Source organism: Grus americana, chromosome 16, assembly GCF_028858705.1.
Source record: "Grus americana isolate bGruAme1 chromosome 16, bGruAme1.mat, whole genome shotgun sequence".
NCBI classification, from domain to species: Eukaryota; Metazoa; Chordata; class Aves; order Gruiformes; family Gruidae; genus Grus; species Grus americana.
In genome coordinates, this window is record NC_072867.1 from 814,534 (window position 1) to 842,263 (window position 27,730).

Genomic DNA, 27,730 nt, shown 5'->3' on the forward strand with positions numbered 1-27,730 from the left:
ATTAGTGCTTAAGATTTGCTGTGCAACAGATGTTTAATTTAGAAATTTTTTTGCAAAACATCTATTACACATTCAGCTGTCAAAAGAACCCCAATTTCACTTCATGTTCCTGAAGGTGGGCACCTCTTGGTCGCGCTGTGTTTCTTCAAACCACCAGGCCATAGGGCATTTCAGTTTTCTGAGCACTGAGTTCATGGACATCTTGTCCTAGGAGACCTGAGAAGCTGGCTAGCCAGTGAACTCAAACCAAATCATCTTGGCTGTGATCACCAGTGGTCTGCTAGGAGCTGTAGTGCAGCCTCCAGCTGGGAGGACAAGGAAAGGCATTGTCCTTGCTGCTGACCCAGGGCCAGATGGGACTCAGCAACGCAGGGCTCCACAGGGTCCGGATTCCAGCACTCTAATAAAATTACCTGCAAGAGCAAGTTGATCAAAGCAATGCAAACCTGAGGGAGTGACAACAGAACAGAGGGTCAGTTTATTTTCAGCTGGTTGAGGAGTTCTTCTGCTGTTGCAATTATGTCTCAAAGAAACAGCAGCAGAAGTGTGCAGTAAGGTGACTGCTAGAAAAGAATCATAACTCCAGCTTTCTCCCTCTGATGATCACAACCTGCTGCGAGCAGCCTAGGAGGCCGTTCTCTTCTAAAAGGATCCTCAGCCTCTGACTGTTAGCATGGTGACAATTCCACCTGCTTACAGAGACCTCATATTCGGGAACCTCACTGCACTGGCAAGTGCCAATCCCCTACTCCCAACCCCTTCAGAACCACCAAGATTTCATGTCCTCCACTCACGCTCACACAGGGACTGTGGTTTGATCTCCTCTGTGTAGTTCAAATTCTTGACTTGGCTTTCTCTAGCCCAAGTTCAGTATCTCTGAAGTCTAAGTCCTGACCTCCTCTTCCGAAACTCAAGGCTTATTTTTAAGTAAGTTGCTGCCAGGTTCTTACTTGAGACAACCTGCTAGGCAGGATGTTCTGGTCTTCCAGGTTTAGCTTATGAATTCACCCCAGATGCAAAAAGGGTACTCACATTTTTACCTCACTAAAACCACACAGCAACCCTCCCATCGTATCAGGCACAGTTCCTATTTCTTTTAAAAATAAATATTTATAAACAAAAGGAAGAGATTTGGAGAACTACAGTGTTAAAAATCTTCCTGCCAACAGCACAAATGTCTTTTTCATGTAAAGTCACAAGAACAAGTTGTACACCAACACAAGTACTGTCTAAAAACCCTCTCTCTCAACAGCAGCCATAGTCCCCCACTGCAGGAATCCACATCTCCCATCGCAGCAACCAGCTCCTCGGCACATCTCTACGACTTGTACTGGGGCTGCTCAATCTCCTTTCGTGATCAAGTCCTCGATATACGCATCCAGTTCATCATCTGTATTAATATCAATGTCCTGAAACCAAAGGCACAAGAAATACCAATGAAAAGTGAATCTTGAAGAACAATGCAAGAATGGACAAGACGGAGCAGCACAGCATCCTCTGCAACGTCTGTCCTGGTCAGCCTTTATGCTCCGACTTCCAGCACTCTCCAGCTGCTGACATCTGCTGTGAAAGCACCACCAGCTTCCCTTGTCAGAGCCTGATGGACAATGCCTGGATACCAGTCAGCACTTGATGCTCAAACAATGCACTCAAGCAACAGATTTGTTGTGCTGATCAGAGTCAAGTTAGTATTTTTTTTTCAGCTTTAACACACATTTTCCTAATAGGGAGCAACTGCTTCCATCTGCTTTCAGTATCTTTTCCATTGGGTGGTCTTAATTTTATTTAAAGTATTTTTTTAATTTAAAGTTTATTTATTTAAAGCTCTTATTTAAATATATATTTGCTATTTCAATTTAATATTTAATAGTATAATTAATAAATAGCTTTCACCATAACATTTTTTAATATTATTTGTTTACAGGTTTGCATTTCTGTATATGGGGTTCAGAATCTAGCATCACCTTTCTGCCTAACAACGGGGCAGAAATTCTCTGCAGGACACTGCCTGTACCCAGAGAATTTCTCCTGCAGCCCATTTCATAGCAGAAAGCAGAAAACAAACAGAAGCTGTGCACTATGTCCATGCCATGAAAAATCCATCTGTGAAAATTAACACTCATTGGGACCCCAAGGCCTGGATCTCAAAAGGAGGGCAGCAACAGCAGCTGCACACTCAGCTGCTTCTGACAGTGTAAGCCCAAGTTGCACCCAACTGAGAAAGAGCTGAAGCCCAGTGAAATGCTGGACTAAAACTTCTAAAGTGCCTGGAGAGGCCTGGGGAAGGTTGCTACTCCTGGGGCAGCTCTGGTTTCGTGCCCCTTCCTCACCCACCTCCTGCACTTTCTGCAGAAGGGCCACGATGTTAGTCCTCAGCTTCTGCAGTTTCTCCTCCGTTTCCTTCAGCTTTCTCTCTGAGTTGCGGAGGTTTTCTTCACAGGCTTTGGCCCGGGCGTCGGCACGTGTCTGATACGAATTGCACAGGTTCTGCAGACCTACCTCATACTGTTTGAAATATTCTTTCTGCAGAAGACAAAACACAACAGATGACATGTTAAGAAGCACAGAGTGTCAAAAAAGCCCAGCACTCATACCTTGTGGAAAAGTCCAGCTACCAGCACCCTGTGACCAAATACCACCAGCCTAACACTGCGCCCCTTCACGCCCAGCCCACAGTCGTTACCGCGCTCACATTTACATTTCTGATTTGCCTACTGCAGGCAACACAAAAATCACACGGGTTTTCACCTTCCTCAAAGATCAGAACTGCAACAAAACCTGCCTGAATTCAGATTAAGGATGCAGCATGTTTTAAAAAGCCTAAAACCACAGTTATGCTGTAGAAAGATCTGACAGGCTCTGTATGCAGTCAATTTCGTTATCATACACCGCTCAGACAACACAGCTTATCACTGCGAGGTAGGAACATCCACACTTGCAGAAACCTCCAGACAAGACCAACATGTCCTGCGGAAGCAGCAGAACCAGTAACTCAAGCAGATGCCTGAATTAACAGAGAGAAAAGAGGAAGAGACAAGAGAGACTGCCAATATATACATTGTGAGCGAGGGAGTACGGCACTTTGAAGACTACCAAATAAGCAGTGGCTTTTGTCATCTGGTCATCTGTAGGTGGCTTCTGTCACTTACAGATGCCTTCTGAAAAGGTCTCCCTTTGTGGTATGTCAGAGAAGCCAGTACTGTTTCTCCGCATTTCAGCCTGCACTGGACCTTCCAATACCAGCACGCAGATACTGAGGCAGACTCAGCCCCATCTGTTCCTTGCTGAAATCAATGGAGGCCACACCAAAAGCCTTAAGATGTACAGCTGACTCACAGGTGGCCAGCCTGCTCACCTGGAGAAGCGTGAGGGGGGTTGGCTTCTGTGTCCTCTCCCATTTTTAAGATTGCCTCCACATAACTTAGATTTACATGGCTGAGGGCAAAACAAACAGGTATGCCTACATCCTATTTCTACAAACCTCTAACCTGGCCTCTCTTTTTTAAAAGCTCAACAGCAATGGACAAGAAGTTAGGATAGTAGCAGCCAACAGCTTTCCCACACAGACGTATGGCAATTAAAAAAATCCTCAGATGACAACTGTCAAAAGACCTAAGGTATGTTTCAGAGGTTCTCATGTTTTTTCTCGGCTACATTAGTCTGCTAAGGATCCAAATAACCTTTTAAAGAGTGAGATCTTGTATCAACAAGATGCACACTTGCCATAAGAATGGAATGTGTGTGGGGAAAAACCCCAAACTTACTTTTCTAGAAATACTGAACTCACCAAGGGAAACGCCAACAACCCTTCCGAGCTCATGGAACTCAGCTCCTTCTTGGAGACAGGAAAATTTGGAGGTAAGAAGTACCGCAAACAATTTCTACGCAGGAAAGAAAAACAGAAAGCCAGAATTGGGAGTTTAAAAGACTAAAGCAGTCAGACTGCAGCAGCTCACAAGAACTGCAGTGAACCCACCGAAGGATCTGGACTAGTAAGTCTACTGTTTCTTGGCTGCTGCTGGGACCAGTGGTGTCTGGCTCAATTCTGACACAGTCTGAGGTAGAAGGTTCGGCCACAACAACCTCCTCTTCCTGCTGCCTATCTGGAGCCTGGTACTCGGGAGAGGGAGGCTTCATCAACCTTACATCCTCACTGCCCTTCTCTACCCTGAAAAAAGAAATATTAAGGGAAAGTCAGATAGCTTTTTCCACATTTCCCGTACCTGAAACACTGGTTAACAGCTTCATCAGAACCTGTATCCAGCTGTCACTCTGAGACCTCTAGATTACACCACAGCTGCTTCCACAGGAACATCACATCAAAGTGATGGGCAGACTGCATGGAGTCTGTCACGCTCACTCCTTACAAAGCAGCTGGGCAGTCCTGAGCACACACACGCTCCCTGACATGACAGCAACGTATTTGTCTTCAGCATCTATGGAAGTAAAATGGGGTCTTGCTCCTGAAAGCAGAACAAGCCTCCAAAATCCGGTAGCTAGAGATAATTACCAGCGATCCCTTGGTGTGGTGTCTGTAGGAACATAATCAAACTTCACCTTCCAGCGTACTGCATGCTTGCCCATTTCCACAGCTGTGACACGGCCTGTGAACCACTCCTTGTTCACACGCACTTCCACATGCAGCCCTTTGTCTGCAAGGAGGACAACAGTAAAGATGTTTGCAAACATTCAGATGCTGGAGAGCACATTCTCCATGAGGTCTAGAGAAAACAGGCACCCTCAGCGGGGAGCAAACCTAAGCCTGTGACATCTCCTTCAAATGGTATGTAAACCATAAAAACACTACTATCACACAGTTCAACTCCTACTCAGAAACATTAAGATGCAAGGAAATTATATGGCATTTGCAGACAGAAGGTCTCTCCCATACTCCAGGCTGTTTGACATAGGCTTTCCAGGCTTGTGCTGGTCACAAGGACAATTTGCCATGTGTTCCTAGTGGGTCACTTTCCAGACAGCTCCTTGGGAGCAAGCTGAAGAAATGCCCTGCTCTGGCAGAAGGTGCAACATCATCCTGGCGAACATCTCTCCTGGGGGTCTCTTGGCCCCATTTCTCTCACAGCAGCGCAGCAGGTCTAGATACAGTCCTCTGCATTTCCCAGCTAACATAGCTCCACGATCCATTCAGTTAGGAAGGGTGAGCACATCGGTCTACACCATGCAGCGAAGCATCACACCCATTAACGTGATGCAGCCCTCAGATTACAGATCTTCCCATGCCACAATTGCCTCTTGCCTAATCAAGGGGTTCCTAGCCAAAATGTTTCATGCGAGTTAGAGTTATCTTGGGGTTTGGGACCCAAATTTACACTCAGTCTTATTTGAAAAAACTCACTGATGAAATCACACATTTAACCAGTGAGTCTAGTTCTGCAACAGTCTTTTTTCCACTGTGTTAGACACAGAGGCAGCTCAAGGGTTCATTTCTCACCTTTCTGAGCTTTCTTCAGTTCTGCCAGCTCTTCTTCCCCAGCACTGTCTGTGAGCTGTAAGCAGAGAGAGCTCAGATTACACCTCCCAACAAGATTATAAGCACTTCACAAATACCTTCTGCTGGGAAAACCAGTGCACTCTAACCTCTACCACCACCTCACTGGAATCCTTCTTCTCCTCTTTCACTGGCACAAATTTGCCCCGTTTTGTTTTCTCCTTTTTGTGCTCTCCCTCCTCCTCAGACCCGTCCTCAGTTGTGTTCAAGGTCCTCTTCCGAGTGGTGGAGGCCTGTAGGAAGCAAACATGCTCTAGCTGTAATTCCAGCATGCTATAAACTAAAACCTTCTTTCAGCCAAGTTAAAAAAAAAAAGATACAAAAAGCTCAGCATCCAGTATTTAATTTGATAGTTAATTAGCTTTTTCAGAAGGTTTTAGCAGGTGCTACATGATCATGCAAACACTCACCCCACCACTCCACATTCTTTTTTTTTTTTCTGGGGAAACAGTCTGGTCTAACAGGAAAGAGATGAAACAAGTCTTCACGAGGAGTGTAGAATGGCACTGTAACCCAAGACTAAAGTAAAAGTTATCTTGTCCTGTGCAGGGACTACAGTGCAAATCCCATGTGACAGAGCAAGACAGGCTATGCAGAATAGTATGTAAGGAGCTGACAGTTTTCATCCCATTGAGTCTCACCTGTGGGCATTTGACAGTGGCAGATTTCTTCAGTGCTGGCACCTTGGCAGCTTTTGGACTGGGTGTTTCACGTGAGCTTTTGGGGTTCTGCCCGACAGCAGAGGGTGGTTTCGTTGTTGTACCTGGTTTGGCAAGAGTTTTTAAAGTGCTGTTTGACTTTCCAGTTGTCACAGTGTGCTGGTGTGTCCTGGAAGTGCTGGCCTCCTCCTTGGAGAGCATGCTTGCCAGTTTGGGAGTGCTGATATTTGGCCAAGCTGAAGAGCTCTTTTTGAGCTGACTGATGGACTTGGGAAGAGGCGTAGGTGGTGGTGGTCTGCTGGGAGCGTTCTTGATTACATCAGGTAAAGGAGGAGATCGTGGGCGCTGAGGTCGGGTCTGTGACTGGGTGTTCTGAAACAAATGAGAGTACAGAGAAAGGATGGAAGAGTCGGGCACTGCTTTTCAGAGCAGCTAAGGAAAGCACAGAAGAGTACAAAGCCCACAGCGGTATTTACCTCCCCTGCAGGGCGTGTGGTCACTTCCAGAGGCAGTTTCTTTAAGTCAGCTTGAGATCGAATTGGAGTGGTTTTCTAAATAAAAATAAAAATAAAAATCAGAAAGGCCATCTTTAAAAGCTGTCAGGGCCTGCCTGAACCCAGCCCAGCAAAGAGTTTTCCGGTTTAAAATCAACAATTATAAGAAGGTGTGTTCTGGGTCCTTCAAGAGGCTTCCCTTCCATCCAAACACCAGCAGCCCTTCCCATTTTCCTAGCAGAAAATTAAATGCAAGCTGAGATGCTTGTTTTCTGTTATTAAAACAACCCCTATCCCATGAAGGAGCACAGGTGGCATTAAAGGCTGAGACAGACAAGACTCAGCATCAGCCATTTCCACTAGGAGGTCCCTCAAACCTGCTGTGCTTAGCTGGAGACCTCCAGATTCACCTGCAGAGCTTCCAGCTTTTCCTGCTGCTGGCGGATTTTCTCTGTCAGTTGTTTCTGCTTTTCCTCCTGTGATTTCAAGTCTTTTTTCAGAGTTCCCAGTGGTACCTTCTGCTTCTGCTCTGCAGCTTCACATCTAGCAGGAAGGGAACGCAAGACAACCTCAGCAACAACAGCAGAACCTGCACTGTCTCACACACACAGCGCTGTCCCCATATCCCATCCCAAACACAGCAGTAAAATCACTTTCCTTACCACGGTAGCCACAATCTCAAAACCAGTGGTTTTCTTCTTGGAAATCACATATATGATTTAAGGATCAAAAGCACAGTTGTTAAAAACCAAGCCATTTACACTGGAAACTACCAATTCAGAGCCCAAGAGCTAAACAAAGCATAGGAACAGCTGCAACTGGTTTTCTATACTGTTTCTGTACTTGGGGCTTTTGCAGCAATTTTCCTTCCTATCAGCTTATGTCTTCCTATCAATTCTTCTTTACAGACTTCCTTTCCATTTAGAAAGGAAAGCTTATTACCAGTAACCTGTGACTAAGACGTTGTTTACACAAGCTTTCCAACAGAAGATGCGCTTTGCCTTGCCGCCCAAGGCCACGAAGATTCTGCTTCTCAGATGCAGAATCCTGGAACAGCCCTTGAGAGAGGAGGAAAACACAGGTAGGAAATACATGAAAGTGGACTGGCATCACCTTCGAACTTCTGGCTCAGCAACTGGCCATCAGGAGCGTTGACAGAGAAAGGAGAGGGGACTGAGGGGTTCCCAGGCTCATCTCCTGTCACGGAACTGAGTCATGGACAGACACACCAGGGTCAACCCCTTCAGGGCAAAGTCATGCAGGGATGATGTGAGACGGGAAAGCAGCAGTACCAAGACAACTCTTGCACAAGGCAAGTGACCCAGCTGACTCCTACGGTGCCTTGGAGCTGAGCTGTTAAAAACTTCCTGCAAGTGTGAGTCTTGCAGATAAAGGTGGACCCTGCTCTCATTATGGATCACACAGAACTCCAAGAGGCTGATGAGAGATGATTTTATCAAGATCTCTGATCCTGAACCTGCCAAGTGATGGGATATCCCCTACTCTGTGAGATACATACTGTGATCAGCTTGTGAGTGGAAATGAGCACAAGCAACATTTTCTCCATCAGCATCTTCTCAGCTGAAGCACTGCAGGGGAGTTTTTCATAAAAGCAATCACTTCCTTGGCTAAGAAAGTATCTGTCATCACTAGAAAATGACTGCCTGACATGCAATGACAAGCTGCTCAAATTCTCAAAGGTAAAGCTGAACAAGTGGCACCACATGTAAGTTTCCCAGCAGAGAAATGCCATCTCCAATGCCGTTGATGGACTGGGGCTGAAAACATTGTTAAGTTGTATCTTAAAGCACCAGAAAGTATGAAAGCACACATTTGTTCTGCCAACAGGAAAAAAGTAAGAATACTCATGACATTCAAAACCACAGATTTCATCACTGCAGCAAGTCAGAAAAAAGGAATTATCTTTGTAGTCAGAATACTCTGCAACTCAGCACCAAGACATCGGTGATGCTCAAGGACCTTTCATCCAGAGAGTCACCTTCAGCTGGTGTTAGAACCACGTTAAATGCCTTTCAGGACCCAAGTGGATTTTAAGTAGGAAAAGGGAGGAGGGTGAGCCTGACACTTAAGTGTGATAGACACACTGCCTTCTCTGTGACAAAGTGAGCAATGGTGCCACTTAGCGCTGACCCCAACACAGACCAACATTGGAAGGGGTGACTGCTTTACATGACAGACATGGAGAAGGGCATTCAGCTCCCATGATCCGGGACAATGTGCCACCAGCAGAAACCGAGGCATAGGTGGACAAATCAAAAGGGCAGGGAACAGCTTGGTGCCAAGAGTGGACACAATGCAGGCAGACAATGCCGAGGCAGCCAAAACCATCACGTAGTCTTCTGATGCCAGGAGAGAGTCTGAACATCAACTCTGACAGCGCTTCATCTTCAACTTGGCTGTATGAGATTCCGCGCAGACCCTCACGGCACACAAGCTTGAGGCCCCTCACCCATGGTGGCAACAGCAATGCTTACCAAATCCTCAGTCCTCCCTCAGACAGTACAAACACCTGGAACACAGCAGCTGGGGCACATGGTCATGACACAGGTGAAGGGGTCCAAATCCATGGCACAAGGACACAGCAAGAAACATCAGGCAGTACGGGAAGTTCAGAAGGGCAGTGATTGCAAGGAAGCCTTGCTTTCTACTGGCACCAACCAGGCCAGAGAAGTGCTAGTGCAACTTCTGTAGAAAACCTTCTGCCTTGTGTAAAAGGACACAACTGCACTCACTGTTGGAAAGTGCGTGTGAGCCTACTCAATCAAAAAATATTCTAGAGCTATTTATCCTCCCAGAGTAAGACTCCCGAGATCCCTTTCAAAGAGGCTGAAATGACCAGAAGTTTGGATCACCTGTCCAGAGCACCTCACCTGCCCTTTCCCACCTCCCTGCGAGGGGGATGTGGGATGACACCATGCGCGTGCACACCGTGGAGGTGCTCTAACTTGCTCCAACCTCACATAAAATGCAGCCAAACCCCTCTGAATTTTCAAGGTATTGCAAATACAAAATTTAAATTCTTTCATTAGTAAATCAAGTTCCTGTTCGGTTACATGATCAAAAAGCTTGTCTGCACATACACAAAAGAACACAAAGAAAAAGGAGAGTGGGGGGACCTGAGTAACACCCTTCCCTGGCTACTCCCAGGTCACCCCAGAGCCACCACGGCCCATTCAAGGCCCATTTCCACAAGCCCAGACACCCAAAGGCAGCTCAGGGAATGCAAATTCAGTACTTAGAGGAACAGATACCCCGTCTGAGCTCCTGCCAGGGCTGTCTCAGGGCAGCCTCAGCCCCAGTGTCCAGTCAATGGGAGCAGCTCTCTGAAGGGTCTTTGGACCGATGGGAGGAAGCAAAGGCACGTAAAGGAGGGGATTGACATGATTTGTGGAGGAACAAAAACCAGAGAAATAAAAGGCTAAGAAGGACCAGTTGTACACAAACAGTTGGCTGTTCAGTACACTTGTCTTTGTAAAAAACTCCATTTCTAATTATTTTCCTGGGCAAGGGGCTCTATTCTGCGTGCACATCTGTGTATGGGGGTCTGAGTGCCAGCAGCTGGAGTGGGACCACCGGTCGCACGGGCCTGTGTGCCTGGGTCCCACCAGCTGCTGCGACTGCAGGCATGCACGTGAACGTGTGATTCGCAGCAAATGTCAGGCCAGACGAGCCAGTGAGGAGGTGGCCTGGGAGCAAGGGGAGGGGGTGTCTAAGGGAGAGCCCATGGGACCTGACTACTGGAGGGACCGGGGAGTCCTGCCCGACTGCTGGAGATGGGTATGGGGGTGTAGGCAGAGCTGTGAGTGCCTCTAGGCAGGAGGCACCTCGGAAGAGCAAGGATCCGGATCTGCTATGGGATGGAGAGCATGCCCAAGGTGAGACACTGGGAGGTCTGTGGCGTGTCTGTGCTATCTGTGTTCATGTGGGGAGGTGTGTACCCCCCAACCCCTGGGGCTGCAGGCCTCGGGGCTCATCTATCCCAGTGCAAGTAACCAGAGGGACGGGATCCAGGGGCCAGGTACGGACGTGACTATTTCCACCAGTGGTCCTTCATCCTGATCAGCCCAGAGGGAAAAGGATGAGGCTGCTGGTACGGTTTGTGTGAGTGCTGCACGTGTTCCCCTGCATTGATCTGCGTGGCCGGACGCAGACATGCGTGGTCTATTTGTGTTCAGGTCTGTGCCTACCAGCAACACATTCCCAGCCTCGCTACTGCTTCCCCCTGGGGGGTGGAGGTGTGGCAGCCGCTTCTCGGGCTTCCGGATTCAGCCCTGGCCCAGCAGTCGAGTTGGAGGATGTCCTCAGCACAACCACACTCTTTGGAGTTCGGCACCAGGGCACAAATACACGGAGCAACAGGGAAGTTAGCATCAGTATTCTTCCAATGATAGGTGCCAGAAGGAAGAAGCCAGAAAATCAATACTTTCCAAATATCAACATCAACACTTTTTGTAGCCTTTTCAGCCACAGATGTTAAAATTTTTTGTCCAATTAAAAGTTACCACCTGGATTCATTCCCTTTATCTTTAAGCCAAGGCACCTGAATTACAGCTGAGCAGCTTCCCTCGTTATACAACAAAGACAAGCAGCAGCTTCCAGCAGTGTCTCTCTCCACAGAGAAGCAGCAGCCTAGAGCAACCATTTTCCTCATTCCAATAAATGACTAGATTTGACCTAAATTTTAGAACCGTGAAACACACCACTGGTAAATGAATCGATGTGTTGCTCCCTAAAGTGTGCAAAATGTCATTCTTGGGTCACTGCAACTCAGAGGTGTTGCTGCGGTTTGCATGTCTAATGGAGCTATAGTAGCAATAAAGACAATTGCAAAGATTCCATTCAACACATATCGCTCCCAGCCTGTGCTTATGACTATTCAGTTGCTGTCTGTGCTACCTACACTAAAATCAACATGCATAAACTAAGGTTACAGTCATATTTCCAGTGGCAGTGCAGAAAAACCATAAAGGAACTTAATTTCACCAAATCACTGGTTGAGGTTGGAGGGGCCTCTGGAGGTCATCAGGTCCAAGCCCCTCCTCAAGCAGGCACCCCACCACCACCAACAGGCACACACCGTGCACTCCCACACACAGCCCTGTGCACTCGCACATCACGAGCACACGTGCCGTGAGCACACACACACCGTAAACACCACGAGCACACTGAAATCACCACACACACTCACACTGCAAACACCAACACACGCGCACAGACAGTGACATGCAGGACAGGGGGTGTGCGTGCACAGCTGTCTGTTGTGTGTGCACACAATGGCACACAGCTACACGCACACACAGCTGTGCACACTCACACACCCTCCTGTGCATACAACTGCGTGCACACAGGCACAGCTGCACACACAGAACCCACCCCCACACACAGCTATATGCTGTCTGCACACCAGTGCACAGATGCAGCTGCACACGCACGCACAGGCAGGCAGAGCCACGAACAGGCAGGCAGAGCTGCGCACAGCTACCCACACGCACAACTGCGCACAGCGTGCATACGCCCAGACACATCAGCGTACGCGGCAGTGCACAGAAACACACATACACCAGCGCTCAGTCACACGTGCAACAGTGTGTGCACGCACACAAAGCTCTACGCGTACACCCAGCCGCATGCGCACACAAACATACCGCGCACCCCGACTGCACGCACACAAAACCGAACACGCGCACGGCTACGCAGGCACAAAACAGCGCGCACCCCTGCACGCGCGCCCACAAACCGCACACGCAGCTGCACACAAACGCCTGCACACATGCACATCCCCCCCCGGTCACAGAATCACAGGAAGGTTGGAAGGGACCTCTGGGGTCCATCGGGTCCAAGCCCCTCCTCGAGCAGGGCCACCTACAGCCAGCTGCCCAGGACCACGTCCAGACGGCATCCGAGTGTCTCCGAGGTGGGAGACTCCAAATCCTCCCTGGGCAACCTGTGCCAGGGCTCGGTCGCCCTCGCAGGGAAAACGCGTTTCCTGAGGCGCAGAGAGAACCTCCCGTGTTCCAGCTGGAGCCCACTGCCGCTGGTCCTGCCCCTGGGCACCGCTGAGAAGAGCCGGGCTCCGTCCTCTCTGCACTCTCCCTGCAGGTATTTGCACACAGTGATAAAATGCTCCCCGAGCCTCTCGGCTCCAGGCTGAACAGCATGTCCTGGTGCCTGGGGTTGTTTCTCCCCAGGGGCAGGACTTTGTGCTTCTCACAAAGGTTCCTGTTGGCCCATTTCTCCAGCCTGTCTGGGCCCCTCTGGATGGATGTACGACCCTCTGGTGTATCAGCCACTCCTCCCAGTCTGTGGTCATCTGCAAACTTGCTGAGGGTGCACTCTGCTATTTGTATATTGCACAAATACCCACCAGTGTATAATACTGGTGGGTATACGTCATCATACATATGTCATCACTACTTTTTCACAGACTGTGAGCACAGCTTAAAGGTATAGAATTACTGCCTATCCCTCCAATTGTTCTCAAAGAACAGATGACCAGAAAAAACCCAAATGTGCAGATAAGGCACGCTGCAGAAAAGTCTTTATATTAACTGATTCTTACCTGTCTTGTTCAGGATCAGGGTTCATAGAGCATACCCAGCTATCGGGGTAATTCTTCTCCACTGAACTCAGCTGGAATGGGAGAGTCCGCCACTTCAGACATACATCTGTTAGACAAACACTTTGCAAGTCAGAAATATAGAGCGTGAACCACAATATAGTTTTTTCCATAGGACTTCTCAAGCCCATTTAACGCCCAAGGACCACACCAATTTCCAAAGTATATCCAACCATAGTAAGACTAGTGGCCAAAAAAAAAAAAAAAAAAGAGAGACAGCCACAGGATATACTGAGTCAATTCTTGCTTCAAACTTACAAAATAGGGTACACTGAGTCAATTCCTGCCTGCATGCTCACAAAATGCTTGGAGGAAGACCTCAAATCTTGTACAAGACTTCCCTAAGAAAAATCTGATGAAGCCTGTCACCAATTGATACTAGAGGACCTCACACTCACTGCTGCAACGACAGCACGTACAAACCAAACTGAACAGCCAGTCCTGAAATCATCGGTCATCTCAGAAGTCAGGCTGTCTGATTTATCCACTAAAAAAAAAAATTATAATAATTTAATAAATTTTAGATGAACCAGGAAGACAGATTTGGCTTCCAGAGCACTGCTGGCCTACCAGGAAACCAATAGCTTACAAAAATCAAGTTTTGCCAAGAAAATGCAAACGTTCTTACATCAGGCTCTGGAAGGATGTCAATAGTGGAGGACAAGAAGAATGACAGGAAAGCCCCTCCTCTTTGGGAGGAACTTGGAAAGGACTGATAAAACCATCAAGGCAGGAGAGCCTAACAAAGTAATTCCACAATACTGGCCTCACATTCCTTGCTACATCCTCATCCCCACGTCCTGTGGGGAAAATGCGGTCGAGGGAGTTTGGTGTCCCTCTACTAAGAGACAAAGTGGTTGAGATCTCCCTTACCCAGTAAGGGCTTAGCCAGAGCTGTTCAGAGGTGCACAGAAGAGAACTTGCATTAAATTTGAAAATCGACTGTAAACTGTTCCCTTTTGGGCTCACACTTAGTACCAATTAGCAGACCAGCGCATCAGAAGGCAAGTTACTTGGCCACTTTCCATTGCCTATGGGGAAGTTGGGATGGGTGGCTTTGGCCAGTTCCAGTTCACACCTGCCCCGTTCTGTAAGGGCACCTGAAGAACATCACAGTAAACTGTGCAGGAAATGAACCTTACGCCAAGGTGTCTAAGTGTACCACCAAGTGCAGACAAAGGAAACTCACAGAAGGAGACAAGTCCTAGAAGGGGATAATGATAGAGAAGCTCATCTCAGATCTTCTACCCATTTAGCTGCTCCCCAACTGCAGCCTGGAGTCACAGAATGACAGAAACCCAGACTGGTCGGGTTTGGAAGGGACCTCTGGAGATCATCTAGTCCAATCCCCTGCTAAAGCAGGATCACCTCGAGCACGTTGCACAGGATCGCGTCCAGGTGGGTTTTGAATCTCTCCAGAGAAGGAGACTCCACAACCTCTCTGGGCAGCCTGTCCCAGTGCTCGGTCACCCTCAGAGTAAAGAAGTTTTTCCTCATATTGAGATGGAACTTGCTGTGTTCCAGTTTGTGCCTGTTGCCCCTTGTCCTGTCACCGGGCACCTCTGAGAAGAATCTAGCCCCATCGTCTAGACACCCACCCTTTAGATATTTATAAGCGTTGATGAGATCCCCTCTTGGTCTTCTCTTCTCCAGGCTAAACAGACCCAGCTCTCTCAGCCTTTCCTCATACGAAAGATGCTCCAGTCCCCTCATCATCTTCCGCTGGACTCTCTCCAGTAGTTCCCTCTCTGTCTTGAACTCAGGAGCCCAACACTGGACACAGTCCCTCCTCCCCCCTTCCCCAGGGAGGAGCAGCCTCCTAATTGCAGCCTGGTTGGACGCACCGCACTGAATCGTGGTAGGGATCTCCATGGCTCTCCGGCGTTTGTAGCGCAGTTCACTAGATGGAGGCTGGTTCCAGTTTGCTGACAAATAACCAAATTCATCCCAGAACTTGCTGATACCTCTCTGGGCTGGAGAACAAACAAGCCCTTGCTCAGTATGGAGCCATTACCACAAAAATCACCACCTGCACAACTCTCTGTCCTCCTCCCTTAGCTGCCTTCTGGCCACTAAAGTTTCCCCTTCCAGCCCCTGGTAATTGTGAAGCATCATTACCTATAGCAACATCCTTCCAATACTGAGCCAAATGCTCTCCCATGGCCTTCAGCAAGTGTCGATACTCTTTGGCATCAGCGAAGTCTTGTTTATTATGGGTTGGCTCCAGAACTAAATAGGGCACATCCACCACGCCTACCACTCCACCGCATGCCCTGTAAGAGGCGACACACAGTCACGAACATCATTAAACTACCAGGTCATTCAAAGAAACAATATTGAAAATAACGGGATACATACACGCACGCACTCACCCACCCACCCATTCCTGCAGCAGTTCTGGTTTTAATTTATCAGCTTTCTAAATCAGACTCGAGCTGGCATGCAAAAAGTAAGGTGGGCTCAAGTATTTGTATTTGCTATCAAGATCTATTCTCCCTGTCCCTAGAATGAAGCAGTATTGCTACCAGTATTCATCAATGCCAGATGCCAGCATTGAGCACAAAAGCCTCATACTGCTACAGATGTGACCAAAACCTGTGTAGAGAACTCTCTATCAAGCAACCAGGGAAATATTTAGCAATATTAAAATAAAATTCATTTTTCATAATCCAAACTAAATGCTCACAAAACGAGTAAACCTCATGCTCGTGAAGAATGATTAATGCAGACCAAGGTTATTGCACAGCCTAAGTTATATGTAGGAACATGCCAGGCTTAAGCAAAAAGATTTCTGAAAAATCTCCAGGAACTCACATGCCACCCTCCAGCTGCGGGCCCACCTTCTCATACATCTTTATCAGTCGACTGCAGTTATAAATGAACATGCCATCCAAGTCACGCTGCTCAATATTGACACCAAAGATAAAATTCAGTTCTTTGGGTTCCTTCAGTGCCCTGTAAGAGAAAGAAATAGAGCTTCAGAGATGTTAAAAATAAAACAAATTATTTGCTGTCATTAGACAGAGGGTATGGAAATTCAGCACCTTTGAGCATTACAGGTTTACTAACACCTGCCCTGTAGTCTGCTATTTCTAAAAAACGTAAAGCATTTGTTGAATGTGCATTATGATTAAACATAGAAAAAACTGAAAAACTTTGCAATACAGACACCAATTTTGGCTGGACAGTATCTATTCAGATAATTTAATTATTCATTTGGATATGTTTCTCCTTCAGAAATGGATTCTGGCTTTTATTTCAGATCTGCTTGTTCAAAAAAATTACAGTTAACTAGTTTTATGAAAGTACTGTTAGATACAGACTGGTCCTCTCCAATGCTGTTTTGGTTTGTATTTTCCCAATGTAGCTATCTATGCTAGATAAAGCATGGAAATTAAGCTTTTGATACAAAACTACAGTCTTGATATTCAGATTCTGGGAAAGTTCTCATAATTACAAGTTCGAAAGCTGAAGATAGAACACAAAGCCCAAGCAGAGATTTTTTTCTGGAAATGACAGGATAGCAATTTGCATGATTTCTACTTTATCTATGCAGCAGGTGACTTTAACAAAAGTTGGCCTCAAGTATGTTTGTGAGCACATACGGATTACTGAATCAGAATCTTTGATTATCACGAATTGTATCTTCTGCAATGCAGAAAGCCTCAAGAGATCTCTTTGCATTTAAATCAAACAAAATCCTTGTGTCTCACAAACAGAACTATTGCTCTTTACCAGACTAAGTAGGTTCCACAGCTTCCATGAAATCCATGCTGAGGATTTTTCATAATGAGGAACCTCAGTTTCAGGCTGAACATAGCATCAAATGCGAGGTTCAAACTTTTAACTATTGCAAGGCATAGATTATACCACTGTCCTACCCACCCTTTTCATTTTTTACCTCCCTGATTTTTCCCCCCACATCAAATTCTTAGCACTTATTCGCTTTATCCCAATTAGAAGTTTGACTTAAGTGATTAGCTGAAGACAGTGAAATACTTTAAAATGATCTGTTGACTGTCTGCTAATATCAGATATTAAAAGAACCTGAGCTGTGCATGCATGAGCACTGCACAATAATCTGCAGATATAAGATGCATCTTAAGATGTCTTAAGAGTCATACACTTCAAAATAAATCCCTGAAATAGATTCATTTCATGTTAATTTTCTGTTTAAAGCCATCCTCCTCCCTGCACAGATGTATAAGTATCCTGTAACACACCTTCCTTTGAAACGACAACTCTAAAATAAGTTACTAGGAAAACACCTGGAACAGTAGCTTTCAGTAATTTTAAACCTAAACCTTTTGCCAAGAGGTGTTCTGAACACTGCCAACATAGAAGCTGGGCTGGAATGTCACCCCTTTGGTCTCAGCTCATCCAGGTGGACAACCATGATTTGAGAGCATTAAGTAGGTGTGATGAAACACCCATCTCAGGGATTAAATTTCTTTTTCTCACTTCTGGAAAAGGATGTAGAGCCTTAAATTTCAAGTAACAACGTGCACTCACCTACACAATAGGAAGGGCATCTCTTCATTTTTATCAGAGAGGACAGGAAGTCAGATTATCATCCTAACCATGGAAAAGTGGTGGGCCAAAAGCCCAGGATTTTATTACTAGAACTTTAGTATCTGTCCTATCCGCTGGATTTATAACCTGACCTTAAATAGGCTTTGGAAACCAGAAAGCAGTTCTTTCATTGATGCACTCAGCACCATATAAACAGCAGCAAACTGTCCTACGATATTCTCTGTAACTCAGGAGTTTTCTGAGAGGCTACAGAAATTGTTTCGTACAGAAGGTTTCCTATTATACACATTTTCCAGGAATTTCTTGTTTTCTGGATAAAGTACACAATTTTGGAAAAGCCTGACCCTCTGAACTGTCTGATCACCAGTGATGAACGCAGGGAAGTCAGAGCTGGCTGAGCAGCCGGCAGCTCTTGCCCAGCAGCACACGTGGCCGAGTCCGTACCGAAATCTAGACAGGCCTTTTCCTCTGCTGTTGGTTAGCTGTCACATACATCTAGTTTCCTCATCACCACATATTTGAAACCTGACTAGAGATAATCTTTTGACATATCTACAATTGGGGTATTCTTTCAAACCAGCTGGTTTACATTTTGTGCCCTACAAACCTTCTTAGATATAAACAGAAAGAACTGCTGAAGAAAACTTGGAATCTTTCATTTCCAACTGGTCAATAAAGGGCACAGAAAAGCTATTTCCAAACAAATTTGTATTGTCCAAGTTCTTTGTCTGCTGTTCATCTGTTTAAAAGGAAAAAGTATTTTTCCCATTGACAGGAAGGCCAGAAGGCCATTCACAAAATTTTACTTTGCGCACTAATGTCATCAAAACCAAGAATTGAAAGAAAAGCTGTATATGGAAAAGTACCTGGAAGCTGAAGAAAACAGCTTCTCCCAAGAGTTTCTGCATTATTCAGATCATAGCTCTAGCACTTTTAAATTAAAGCTGCATTTATTTATTTTTAGCATCTTAAGATGCATTAGATCCATCTCTGGCAACAAGCCTGGGATAGTTCTGACTTAAGCAGCCATGTAAACTAGCATGCAAAACAACCAGGTGGGAATGGAGACTTGGTATATACAAATCCCTAACTTTCTCAGACTCAGCATTAAGTTTTAAGAGCATTTGTTTCTGGTTACGTCTTCATTTGTGAAATGCATATGACAAATTTGCAAGAGAGTGAAATATTCCTGTGAGTACATCGATAGTGAAGTTAATTGCAACCAGAGCTAAATTAGAACAACGTTTTGGGATTTCACAGTACTGACTGTAACAGAACTCAGCAAGTTTTTAGAAAACATCTCTACAACTCTAAAAGCCACTTTACTGTAACTTGCTAACGTTTGGTTGCCTCCCTGAATCTTACCTGCAGATCTAAAGCAAGAGAGTCAAAAAAGCTGACGTGAAAACCAGGTAAACATTTACAGAAAACAAGCCAAATCCAAAGATGTCTGTCGGCGAGTAAGAGGGGAATAGCAGAAGCAACCAGAGCAGCAAACTCAGTCCCCTCGGGTTCTACAGCCAGGGCATACAGGATGTCTGCAGATATTTAAGCTTTGAGCTGAACTGCTCCCTCCACATCTGAGCACATGGAGTGAACAGCCTGGGAAAATCAGAGCTTTGAACCACCTTGCACTCACCGCTGCTTTGCATCCTTGATCCTTTTCTTGACATCAGCCTCCCGGCGCATAGTTATTGCAGAGTTTTGGACTTGACGTAGTGTCACCTGCAAACAGGAATCGCACAGTAAAACTGCTGCTATGAAATTCATGAAATTAACTCACTTCTATGATCTTTCACCTTTCAAGAAGATCTCAGAAACATTTTAAATGTAAAGAATTCACAAACGGTTGAGGGTGATGATCAGGCAGCACTTGCTGCTGGGTTGTTTAAGCAGCTACAGAGTTGCTTGGAAGAAAATGTCTAAATGTAACTAAACATCTGAGGTAACTGAAACCAGAGGGCAATGAGGCACAGGGAAAGAGCCAGGGTACGTGGGTACTGTTGTTTGCATTGGATGCCAATAGGAAGTACAGCGATTTTAAGCTGGTGTCACTTGCTGACCCACCTGGCATCCCCGCCAGCTCTCCTCACACCCAGCGGTGGGCTGGGTCTCAGCCTTGTCCCCATCAAGAGCCACAGCCCCTCTCCAAAAGCCCCTGCCCAAATGCTTAAGAGCCAGCTGCACAGGCAGGGAGGAGAAACAGCCGAAAACCACCCAATTTTACTTCTGTTCAAATACCGCCTGTTCCCCTGGCCTCTTCTGCAGAGGTTGACACCAAATAAAGTGCCTGGGGGCTGGGGGTTGCCTTCCCACTCAGGATATATTGGAGAGAACATCAGCACGCTTCCCGCTTGGGCGGGAAACCACATGTAGATGTTGAAGCACATCCAGTGGTGATGAGACCAGAGAGCTGCCTGAACACTGCCGGCAACTCAACGCTGACTCAAGTCAGCACCTGCTTAACTGAACAGTGGGTGCTACCACTGGGTGCTGAACCAGCCAGTGCTGCCCCAAAGCCAGCAATGCTCCAGCAGTGCCCCAAAGCCAGCGCTCGGAACTGTCCCTCAGCGCCTAAGACGTGATGTGCTGCCAAAGCACAAGGCTCACCCTGGACTCCCGTGTGAGATCCCCTCCCAGGCGCAGCTCAAGTGCACGGGCTTTACTCTCCGCCTCACGAGCCTTCTCCTCCGCTGAAACACAAGGGAAAAGGATGATGTCAACTATTCAGTACAGAGTATCATAAGACATTCACCTGAGGAGACCGATTTTCAGAGAGCCTTTGCTGGATTGACATGTACAAGGGCAAAAGGTAACACAAAAAGGTACAAAATAAAACCTTACATATGGGAGAGCACCACTGACATGTCATCTTAAACATGCTCAGAGGACACAGTCAACACCGGCATAACAGCAGGGCTAAACTCTGCAAAAGCATGTTTAAAGTAAGGATCCATGAGCAAGTTAGCAAGGAACTGGAAAGAGTAAGGATGCAAGTGGCCTTGACTGCTCTGCCCAGAAGCGTGAAGGCAGAGAAAGGCTCTCACAAAACAAAGACTGAGTTCAGGCTTGAAAAGGGGTTACAAAGAGGTAATTGCAGAGATGAAGGGAAAGGACTACTCAGAAATGCTTTTATCTTCGATAATTGATAAATTTTGCCTGGAAAAAGACAAATCTGTGCCACACACAAAACAGGATACAGTGTTCTGAAAACTGACCACTACATCTATCTTTGCACACACAAAGTTTACTACTTAAAAGAAATTCCACTTTTTTGCTTCTCTCCCAGACTACCAATAAGACTGCCTGGCAATAGGTACCCATCACCCTCATATTGTTTAAGATTCATTCAATAAATTTCATTTTCAGTGAGGAGATCCCTTCCTAAAATTCAGACACAAGTTGCTTTGGTAAATTGGCGCCATGTACCTTGCATCTGCATGCTCTCCATCCAAAAGCACATTGGCTACAACCCTCTCCCATTCCCTTCAGGTCAGAAGCCTGTTCTGCTCAGAGCTGTACAAGAAGGACATGGAGCTATTGGAGCGAGTCCAGAAGAGGCCACAGAGATGATGCGAGGGCTGGAGCACCTCTGCTATGAAAACAGGCTGAGAGAGTTGGGGTTGTTCAGCCTGGAGAAGAGAAGGCTCTGGGGAGACCTTACAGCATGTTCCAGTCCCTACAGGGGCTACAGAAAACCTGGAGAGGGACTGTTGACGAGGGCAGGGAGTGACAGGACAAAGGGAATGGCCTGAAGCTGAAGGAGGAGAGATGGAGATGGGATGTGAGGCAGAAATCCTTCCCTGTGAGGGTGCTGAGGCCCTGGCACAGGTTGCCCAGAGAAGCTGTGGCTGCCCCTGGACCCCTGGAAGTGTTCAAGGCCAGGTTGGATGGGGCTTTGGGCAACCTGGTCTGGTGGAGGGTGTCCCTGCCCATGGCAAGGCGTTGGAACTAGATGGGCTTTGAGGTCCCTTCCAACCCAAACCATTCTGTGATTCTACGAACTAGTTGAGTGACCAATCTTCCTCCATCACACAGGCCACGAGGTCCACAGAGGTAAACATGGACTGGCAAGTAATGCCCTGCTTGGGCAGGGAAAGTTGGAGCTGCAGCTGCCACCTGCAAGCACCTGACTCAGGCATGTGTGCTGTGGATGCAGCACCAACCTTGCCACAATGTTCCCTGTGCTCGCTTCCGAGCATGGAAATTTCTGAAAGAGGATGCAGTGACACCGCAGCCTTCATCAACTGTAGAGATTTCTAACAGAAATAAACTGGTGCAAATAAAGTATGAATGGAAATGTTTACATGCAAGATAACTAGAAAAAATGATAAATCACAGGTTAAAAGCACAAGTCCCAGTTGACTGGAGGTTGGCCAATGTGATGCCCATCTGCGAGGGCCGGAAGGATGATCTGGGGAACTACACACCTGTCAGTCTGACCTCATGCCAGGGAAGGTTGTGGAGCAGATCATCTTGAGTGCCATCACGTGGCACATACAGGACAACAAAGCAATCAGGCCCAGTCAGCATGGATTCATGAAAGGCAGGTCCTGCTTGACCAACCTGATCTCCTTCTATGACAAGGTAACCTACTTAGTGGATAAGCGAAAGGCTGTGGATGTGTCTACCTGGACTTCAGTAAAGCCTTTGACACTGTTTCCCACATCATTCTCCTGGAGAAACTGGCTGCTCATGGCTTGGACGGTCATATGCTTTGCTGGGTAAAAAACTGGCTGGATGGCCAGGCCCAAAGACTTGTGGTGAATGGAGTTAAATCCAGTTGGCAGCCAGTCACAAGTGGTGTTCCCCAGGGCTCAGTATTGGGGCCAGTTCTCTTTAATATCTGTATCAATGATCTGGACGAGGGGATTGAGTGCAACCTCAGTCAGTTCGCAGATCACACCAAGCTGGGCGGGAGCGTTGATCTGCTGGAGGGTAGGAAGGCTCTGCAGAGGGATCTGGACAGGCTGGATTGATGGGTCGAGGCCAACTGTATGAGGTTCAACAAGGCTTGGTGCTGGGTCCTGCACCTGGGTCACAACAACCTCATACAACGCTACAGGACTGGGGAAGAGTGGCTGGAAACTGCTGGGCAGAAAAGGACCTGGGGGTATTGGTCAACAGCAGGCTGAACATGAGCGAGCAGTGTGCCCAGGTGGCCAAGAAGGCCAACAGCACCCTGGCTTGTATCAGAAACAGTGTGGCCAGCAGGACCAGGGCAGTGATCGTCCCCCTGTACTCAGCACTGGTGAGGCCACATCTTGAGTTCTGTGTTCAGTTTTGGGCCCCTCACTACCAGAAGGACATTGAGGTGCTGGAGCGTGTCCAGAGAAGGGCAACGAAGTGGTGAAGGGACTGGAGCACAAGTCTGATGGGAGCGGCTGAGGGAACTGGGGGTGTTTAGCCTGGAGAAAAGGAGGCTGAGGGGAGACCCTATCACTCTCTACAACTACCTGAAAGGAGGTTGTAGCCAGGTGGGGGTCGGTCTCCCAAGTAACAAGCGATAGGACAAGAGGAAATGGCCTCAAGTTGTGCCAGAGGAGGTTTAGATTGGATGTTAGGAAAAGTTTGCTCACTGAAAGGGTTGTCAATCACTGGAACAGGCTGCCCAGGGAAGTGGTGGAGTCACCATCCCTGGAAGGATTTAAAAGACGTGCAGATGTGCTTAGGACATGGTTTAGTGGTTAGACTTGGCAGTGCTGGGTTAATGGTTGGTCTTGATGATCTTCAAGTACTTTTCCAACCAAAATGATGCTATGATTCTTAAAGAGTGGTGCACGCTGACAGGCACAGATACGATTTGGAAATACAGCTGGTATGCACTGAGGGATGGCGTGGCTTACACCAAGGTGAGCAGCAGGCCTGCATCTCCGTAGCAGGAGGGCAGCAGCGCCGTTGCAGCACACCCTATGAGCCATCTCACTCCCTGCTGTCCCAACAGGGAGACAAACTGCCGTTGTGAGACACCCAAAACAAGGAAATGCAACAGTGGAGGAGCAACCTTGCCTAAGATTTACAGAGGATGAGGTAGGCAAGAAGATGACAGGATAACAATTGGCTCCTAGAGATTACCAAGCACCTCTCCAAAAAGCCACACTCAGTTGCCAGCCAGAAGGAATCCAGATGCTGTAGCCAGTGTTTGATAACCAGTATCCAACCGTCCTCCATGCCATGGTCAGTATTACTTGCAGAAATGCACATTTTTGGTGTGTGCACGTACGGCAATGCAAACGGGCACAGTCAACTTAGACCATTACAATAAAAATCACCTTTCCTTACTATGCAGTGTTACATTTGAGTTTTGTTCCACTAATTCCCACAGACGCATACTCCAAGGTTCACAGCAGCTTACCAAGCAAGTCACAGCAGAGCTGCACTGTGCGACCAGCTTCATCATCAAGACACAGCTTGGCTAAACATGAAAACGCAGGAGTTTGGAGACAGCTTAAAACACTTGGTCCATTTAAATCAAAGCTTGTATGGCAAAAACTGGTGGGCTAAATGCAACTGTGTCTAGAGGGAAGACCACAGCAGTGACCCGTAAGGGCACAGGTCAAACCTGCTCCACTAATGCAATGACAACTGAGAAGGCATGGCTGACACGGAACGATCCCATGAGTCAGAGGATTGAGGCCCTAATGGGCAAAAATGCATGCCCTAAGTGGGCTGATAAGCATACAGCAGCTAGAATCCATGTCCTCCCACAGGACAACAGGCACGGCATGGGACTGCCAAGCAAGTCACTGGACACACTAAAATACCCTGGACTCGTATCCAGTGCAGAACACAGCTGTTAATGACTTTCAGTATGGGACACCCACGTGACTCCTCACCTTTTCTGTTTGTTTGCTCTTCAGACTTCGTAAGAGGGTTTCTTGAAACTAGGCAATGGCGATACTGAGACGCCTTGGTGCAGTATTCAGTCTTGGTTCAGAAATACACAGAGAGCAGCTGGTGGTCTTTCATAGCTACCTTGCCCAGGAATGGTACTTTTTTCCTGGGTCTATCCGCTCACTTAGGGATCTGGATGCTCCTGCTTATCACCTGAGGCAGGAAGTCAGTTCCCAGGGAATGAAAGTGGCTTTTCCTCATCTTAAATGTATGTATGTCTTCACTCCTGAGCCGCAGCTGTTCTTGGATATACCAAAGCTATGTCACCAATAGTCATAGCTGCCCATACATCTTTTTTTTTTCCTTTTTTTTCCCCTATAGCTATTTTTCAGTAATCATAAATTTTGGTTCAACAAGCTCATAAGCTACTTCCAGAGACTCATCAATCCCTCAGTAGAGTTGTACAGTATGATGGGTTCCAGTACATTCCTGGCAGGCAGCCACAGCACACTGGAACTGCGGTTAGCTCAGCTGAGACCCACTATTTCTCACAACGCACCTCTAGTTTTGAAAGAGAAAACTGCAAATCATTCCCTGGTGAAGATCCCTCCTAGGAGCTGTGTGCATCCTTGGTTTGGGTTTGTGTGGCAAGGTTTTGGCAGTGGGGGGGCTACAGGGGTGGCTGCTGTGAGAAGTTGGTAGAAGCTTCCCCCATGTCTGACAGAGCCAGTGCCAGCCAGCTCCAAGATGGACCTGCTGCTGGCCAAGGCTGAGCCCATCAGCAACGGTGGCAGCGCCTGTGGGATAACAGAGTTAAGAAGGAAGAAAAAAAACCTAGCAGCAGCTTTTGCACCCAGAGAGAGGAGTCAGAAGATGTGAGAAACTCTGCAGACACCAAGGTCAGTGCAGAAGGAGGGGAGGAGGTGCTCCAGGTGCTAGAGCAGAGATTCCCCTGCAGCCCCTGGAGAAGAGACCATGGTGAGGCAGGCTGTCCCCCTGCAGCCTGTGGAGGATGATGGGGAGCAGAGCTTCCACCTGCAGCCTGTGGAGGACCCCATGCCAGAGCAGGTGGAGGCATCTGAAGGAGGCTGTGACCCCATGGGAAGCCCGCACTGGAGCAAGCTCCTGGCAGGACCTGTGACCCCATGGAGAGAGGACCCCACACCAGAGCAGGTTTGCTGGCAGGGCTTGTGACCCCGTGGGGGACCCACGCTGGAGCAGCTCGTGAAGAAACGCAGCCCGTGGGAAGGACTCACATTGGAGAAGTTGGTGAAGGACTGTCTCCCGTGGGAGGGAACCCACGCTGTAGCAGGGGCAGAGTGTGAGGAGTCCTCCCCCTGAGGAGGAAGGAGCAGCAGAGACACCGTGTGATGAACTGACCACAACCCCCATTCCCCGTCCCCCTTTGCCGCTGGGGGAGGAGGGAGAGAAATGGGAGTGAAGTTGAGCCTGGGAAGAAGGGAAGGGTGGGGGGAAGTGTTTTAAGATTTGGGTTTATTTCTCATTGCTCTACTCTGTTTTTGTGGTAATAAATTGGATTAATTTTTTCTAAGTTGAGTCTGTTTTGCCTGTGATGGTAATTGGTGAGTGATCTCTCCATGTCCTTCTCTTGACCCACGAGCCTTTTGTTCTATTTTTTCTCCCCCTTCCAGTTGAGGAGGGCAGTGATAGACTGGCTTTAGGGGGTACCTGGTGTCCACCAGCGTCAACCCACCGCAATCCTCAAGAGAAAACCTATGCTAGAGATGATGAGAAATTCATCTTTTCTATCAGCAGCAGAATAAGAGAACTTGGTTGTTACAGATTAAATTCATTTTCCTAGAAGAAAAGAGAGGAGATCTGTGCAGTTGAAGCTGAGGTTAATGCTACAAGAATGTTTAGTCCTGGAGGCTTCATGTGATCAAACCTTGCGGAAAACAGTCTGAGGTCTGCTGTGTGTTTTCACCACCATGTTCAAAGCCCTTTGGTCAGCACACACTTCACCACCAGCGGCAGCAGGCTAACTTTGATGATGAAAATGAGTTTACATTTCCATGCCAATGGTATCTGTTCTTAGCACTGGGACACTGAATGGCAGTATTCTTCAGTGTCAAGACACTAAAGCTCACATTTTAAACATCATGAAGGCCTCAAGGGTTGCTGCAAGAAAGAAGCCTCTCTAAACCATGCTATTTGCGCCTTCCTGAAGGCAATCCAAGTGTGTGCTGAACACCTGCTTTGGCTATAGGATTCCATCTAAAAAATAAATTAATCTATGAGGATCGAGGCACAGAATAAAATCTGCTTAAACTTCATAGTTTCACATCTATCTTGTTAGGTTGTACTTCACAAAGGATGAATAGGGAACATAACAATTCACACAATTTCATTTTGCTGCTTTGCTTTGGGCAAGGTCAAAAATCACACTGCCCTTAATGACTCTGCACAGGTGGAACGTGGCACTGTCACCTGCATATCTGACCTGCACACACACGTGGCACGTGCCTAGAGCAGCTCTTACAGAGGGAGAGAGGACACATGCCTCTGACTGATTTATGAAACCTATCAGAAAATATAGGTCAAAATGTCTTACAACTTCCAAGATTCCTCCTTCACTATGGCATTTCCCCATCAGGGGTTAGGGAGATTGCTTAGTATGTTAAATTTGTGCAAATTTAATGAAGTTATATGCTATATTTATATGCTTATGTAATTTTTATATGCTGAATATCCAATAATGTCAAACTGGCTTTCTCCTGAGGACTACAGTACTTAATAGGAAGGGAAGACTAGATGGACAACAGGTATGTCTTGAAGGGGGAAAAAACCCCCAAGAAACAAGCCAGGACTCCCTTGTACACCCAGATCGGTCACTTTACGTCAAGCAACAGAATAAAAACCTGGTTTTTTGAACAACTGCCTCAACAGGGAAGGAGCAGAAGGGGACCATATGCAAAAGGTGAGAGCTGAACTGCCAGGTAACAGGGCTTAGCTGGGCTTCAGATGGACAAGGGCAGACTCCAAGCTGGGACTCCAAGGGTTATTCTGTACATGTATTCCCCAGAGGAAGTGCTCTTAAGGAACA

General features: G+C 47.1%; 1 protein-coding gene across 7 annotated transcripts in view; it reads right to left on the reverse strand.

Moving 5' to 3' along the window:
- Window positions 1-455: 455 nt before the first annotated feature.
- Window positions 456-27,730, reverse strand: part of MORC2 (MORC family CW-type zinc finger 2) — a 61,454-nt gene continuing 34,179 nt past the window's right edge. For 5 of the 7 annotated variants that reach the window (XM_054844568.1, XM_054844573.1, XM_054844570.1 and 2 more), the window contains 16 exons: window positions 20,443-20,525; window positions 19,472-19,557; window positions 16,114-16,254; window positions 15,418-15,572; window positions 15,144-15,272; window positions 13,243-13,348; window positions 7,073-7,205; window positions 6,645-6,719; window positions 6,151-6,540; window positions 5,599-5,742; window positions 5,453-5,507; window positions 4,511-4,652; window positions 3,977-4,168; window positions 3,788-3,881; window positions 2,335-2,523; window positions 456-1,409 (listed from right to left, as the gene is read on the reverse strand). In XM_054844568.1, the coding sequence (XP_054700543.1) occupies window positions 1,341-1,409; window positions 2,335-2,523; window positions 3,788-3,881; window positions 3,977-4,168; window positions 4,511-4,652; window positions 5,453-5,507; window positions 5,599-5,742; window positions 6,151-6,540; window positions 6,645-6,719; window positions 7,073-7,205; window positions 13,243-13,348; window positions 15,144-15,272; window positions 15,418-15,572; window positions 16,114-16,254; window positions 19,472-19,557; window positions 20,443-20,525 (2,183 nt within the window). In that variant the 3' untranslated portion in view covers window positions 456-1,340. Of the gene's footprint in view, window positions 1,410-2,334; window positions 2,524-3,787; window positions 3,882-3,976; window positions 4,169-4,510; window positions 4,653-5,452; window positions 5,508-5,598; window positions 5,743-6,150; window positions 6,541-6,644; window positions 6,720-7,072; window positions 7,206-13,242; window positions 13,349-15,143; window positions 15,273-15,417; window positions 15,573-16,113; window positions 16,255-19,471; window positions 19,558-20,442; window positions 20,526-27,730 lie in introns of those variants that run through there. The other 2 variants (XM_054844569.1, XM_054844574.1) reach the window with 2 other exon arrangements.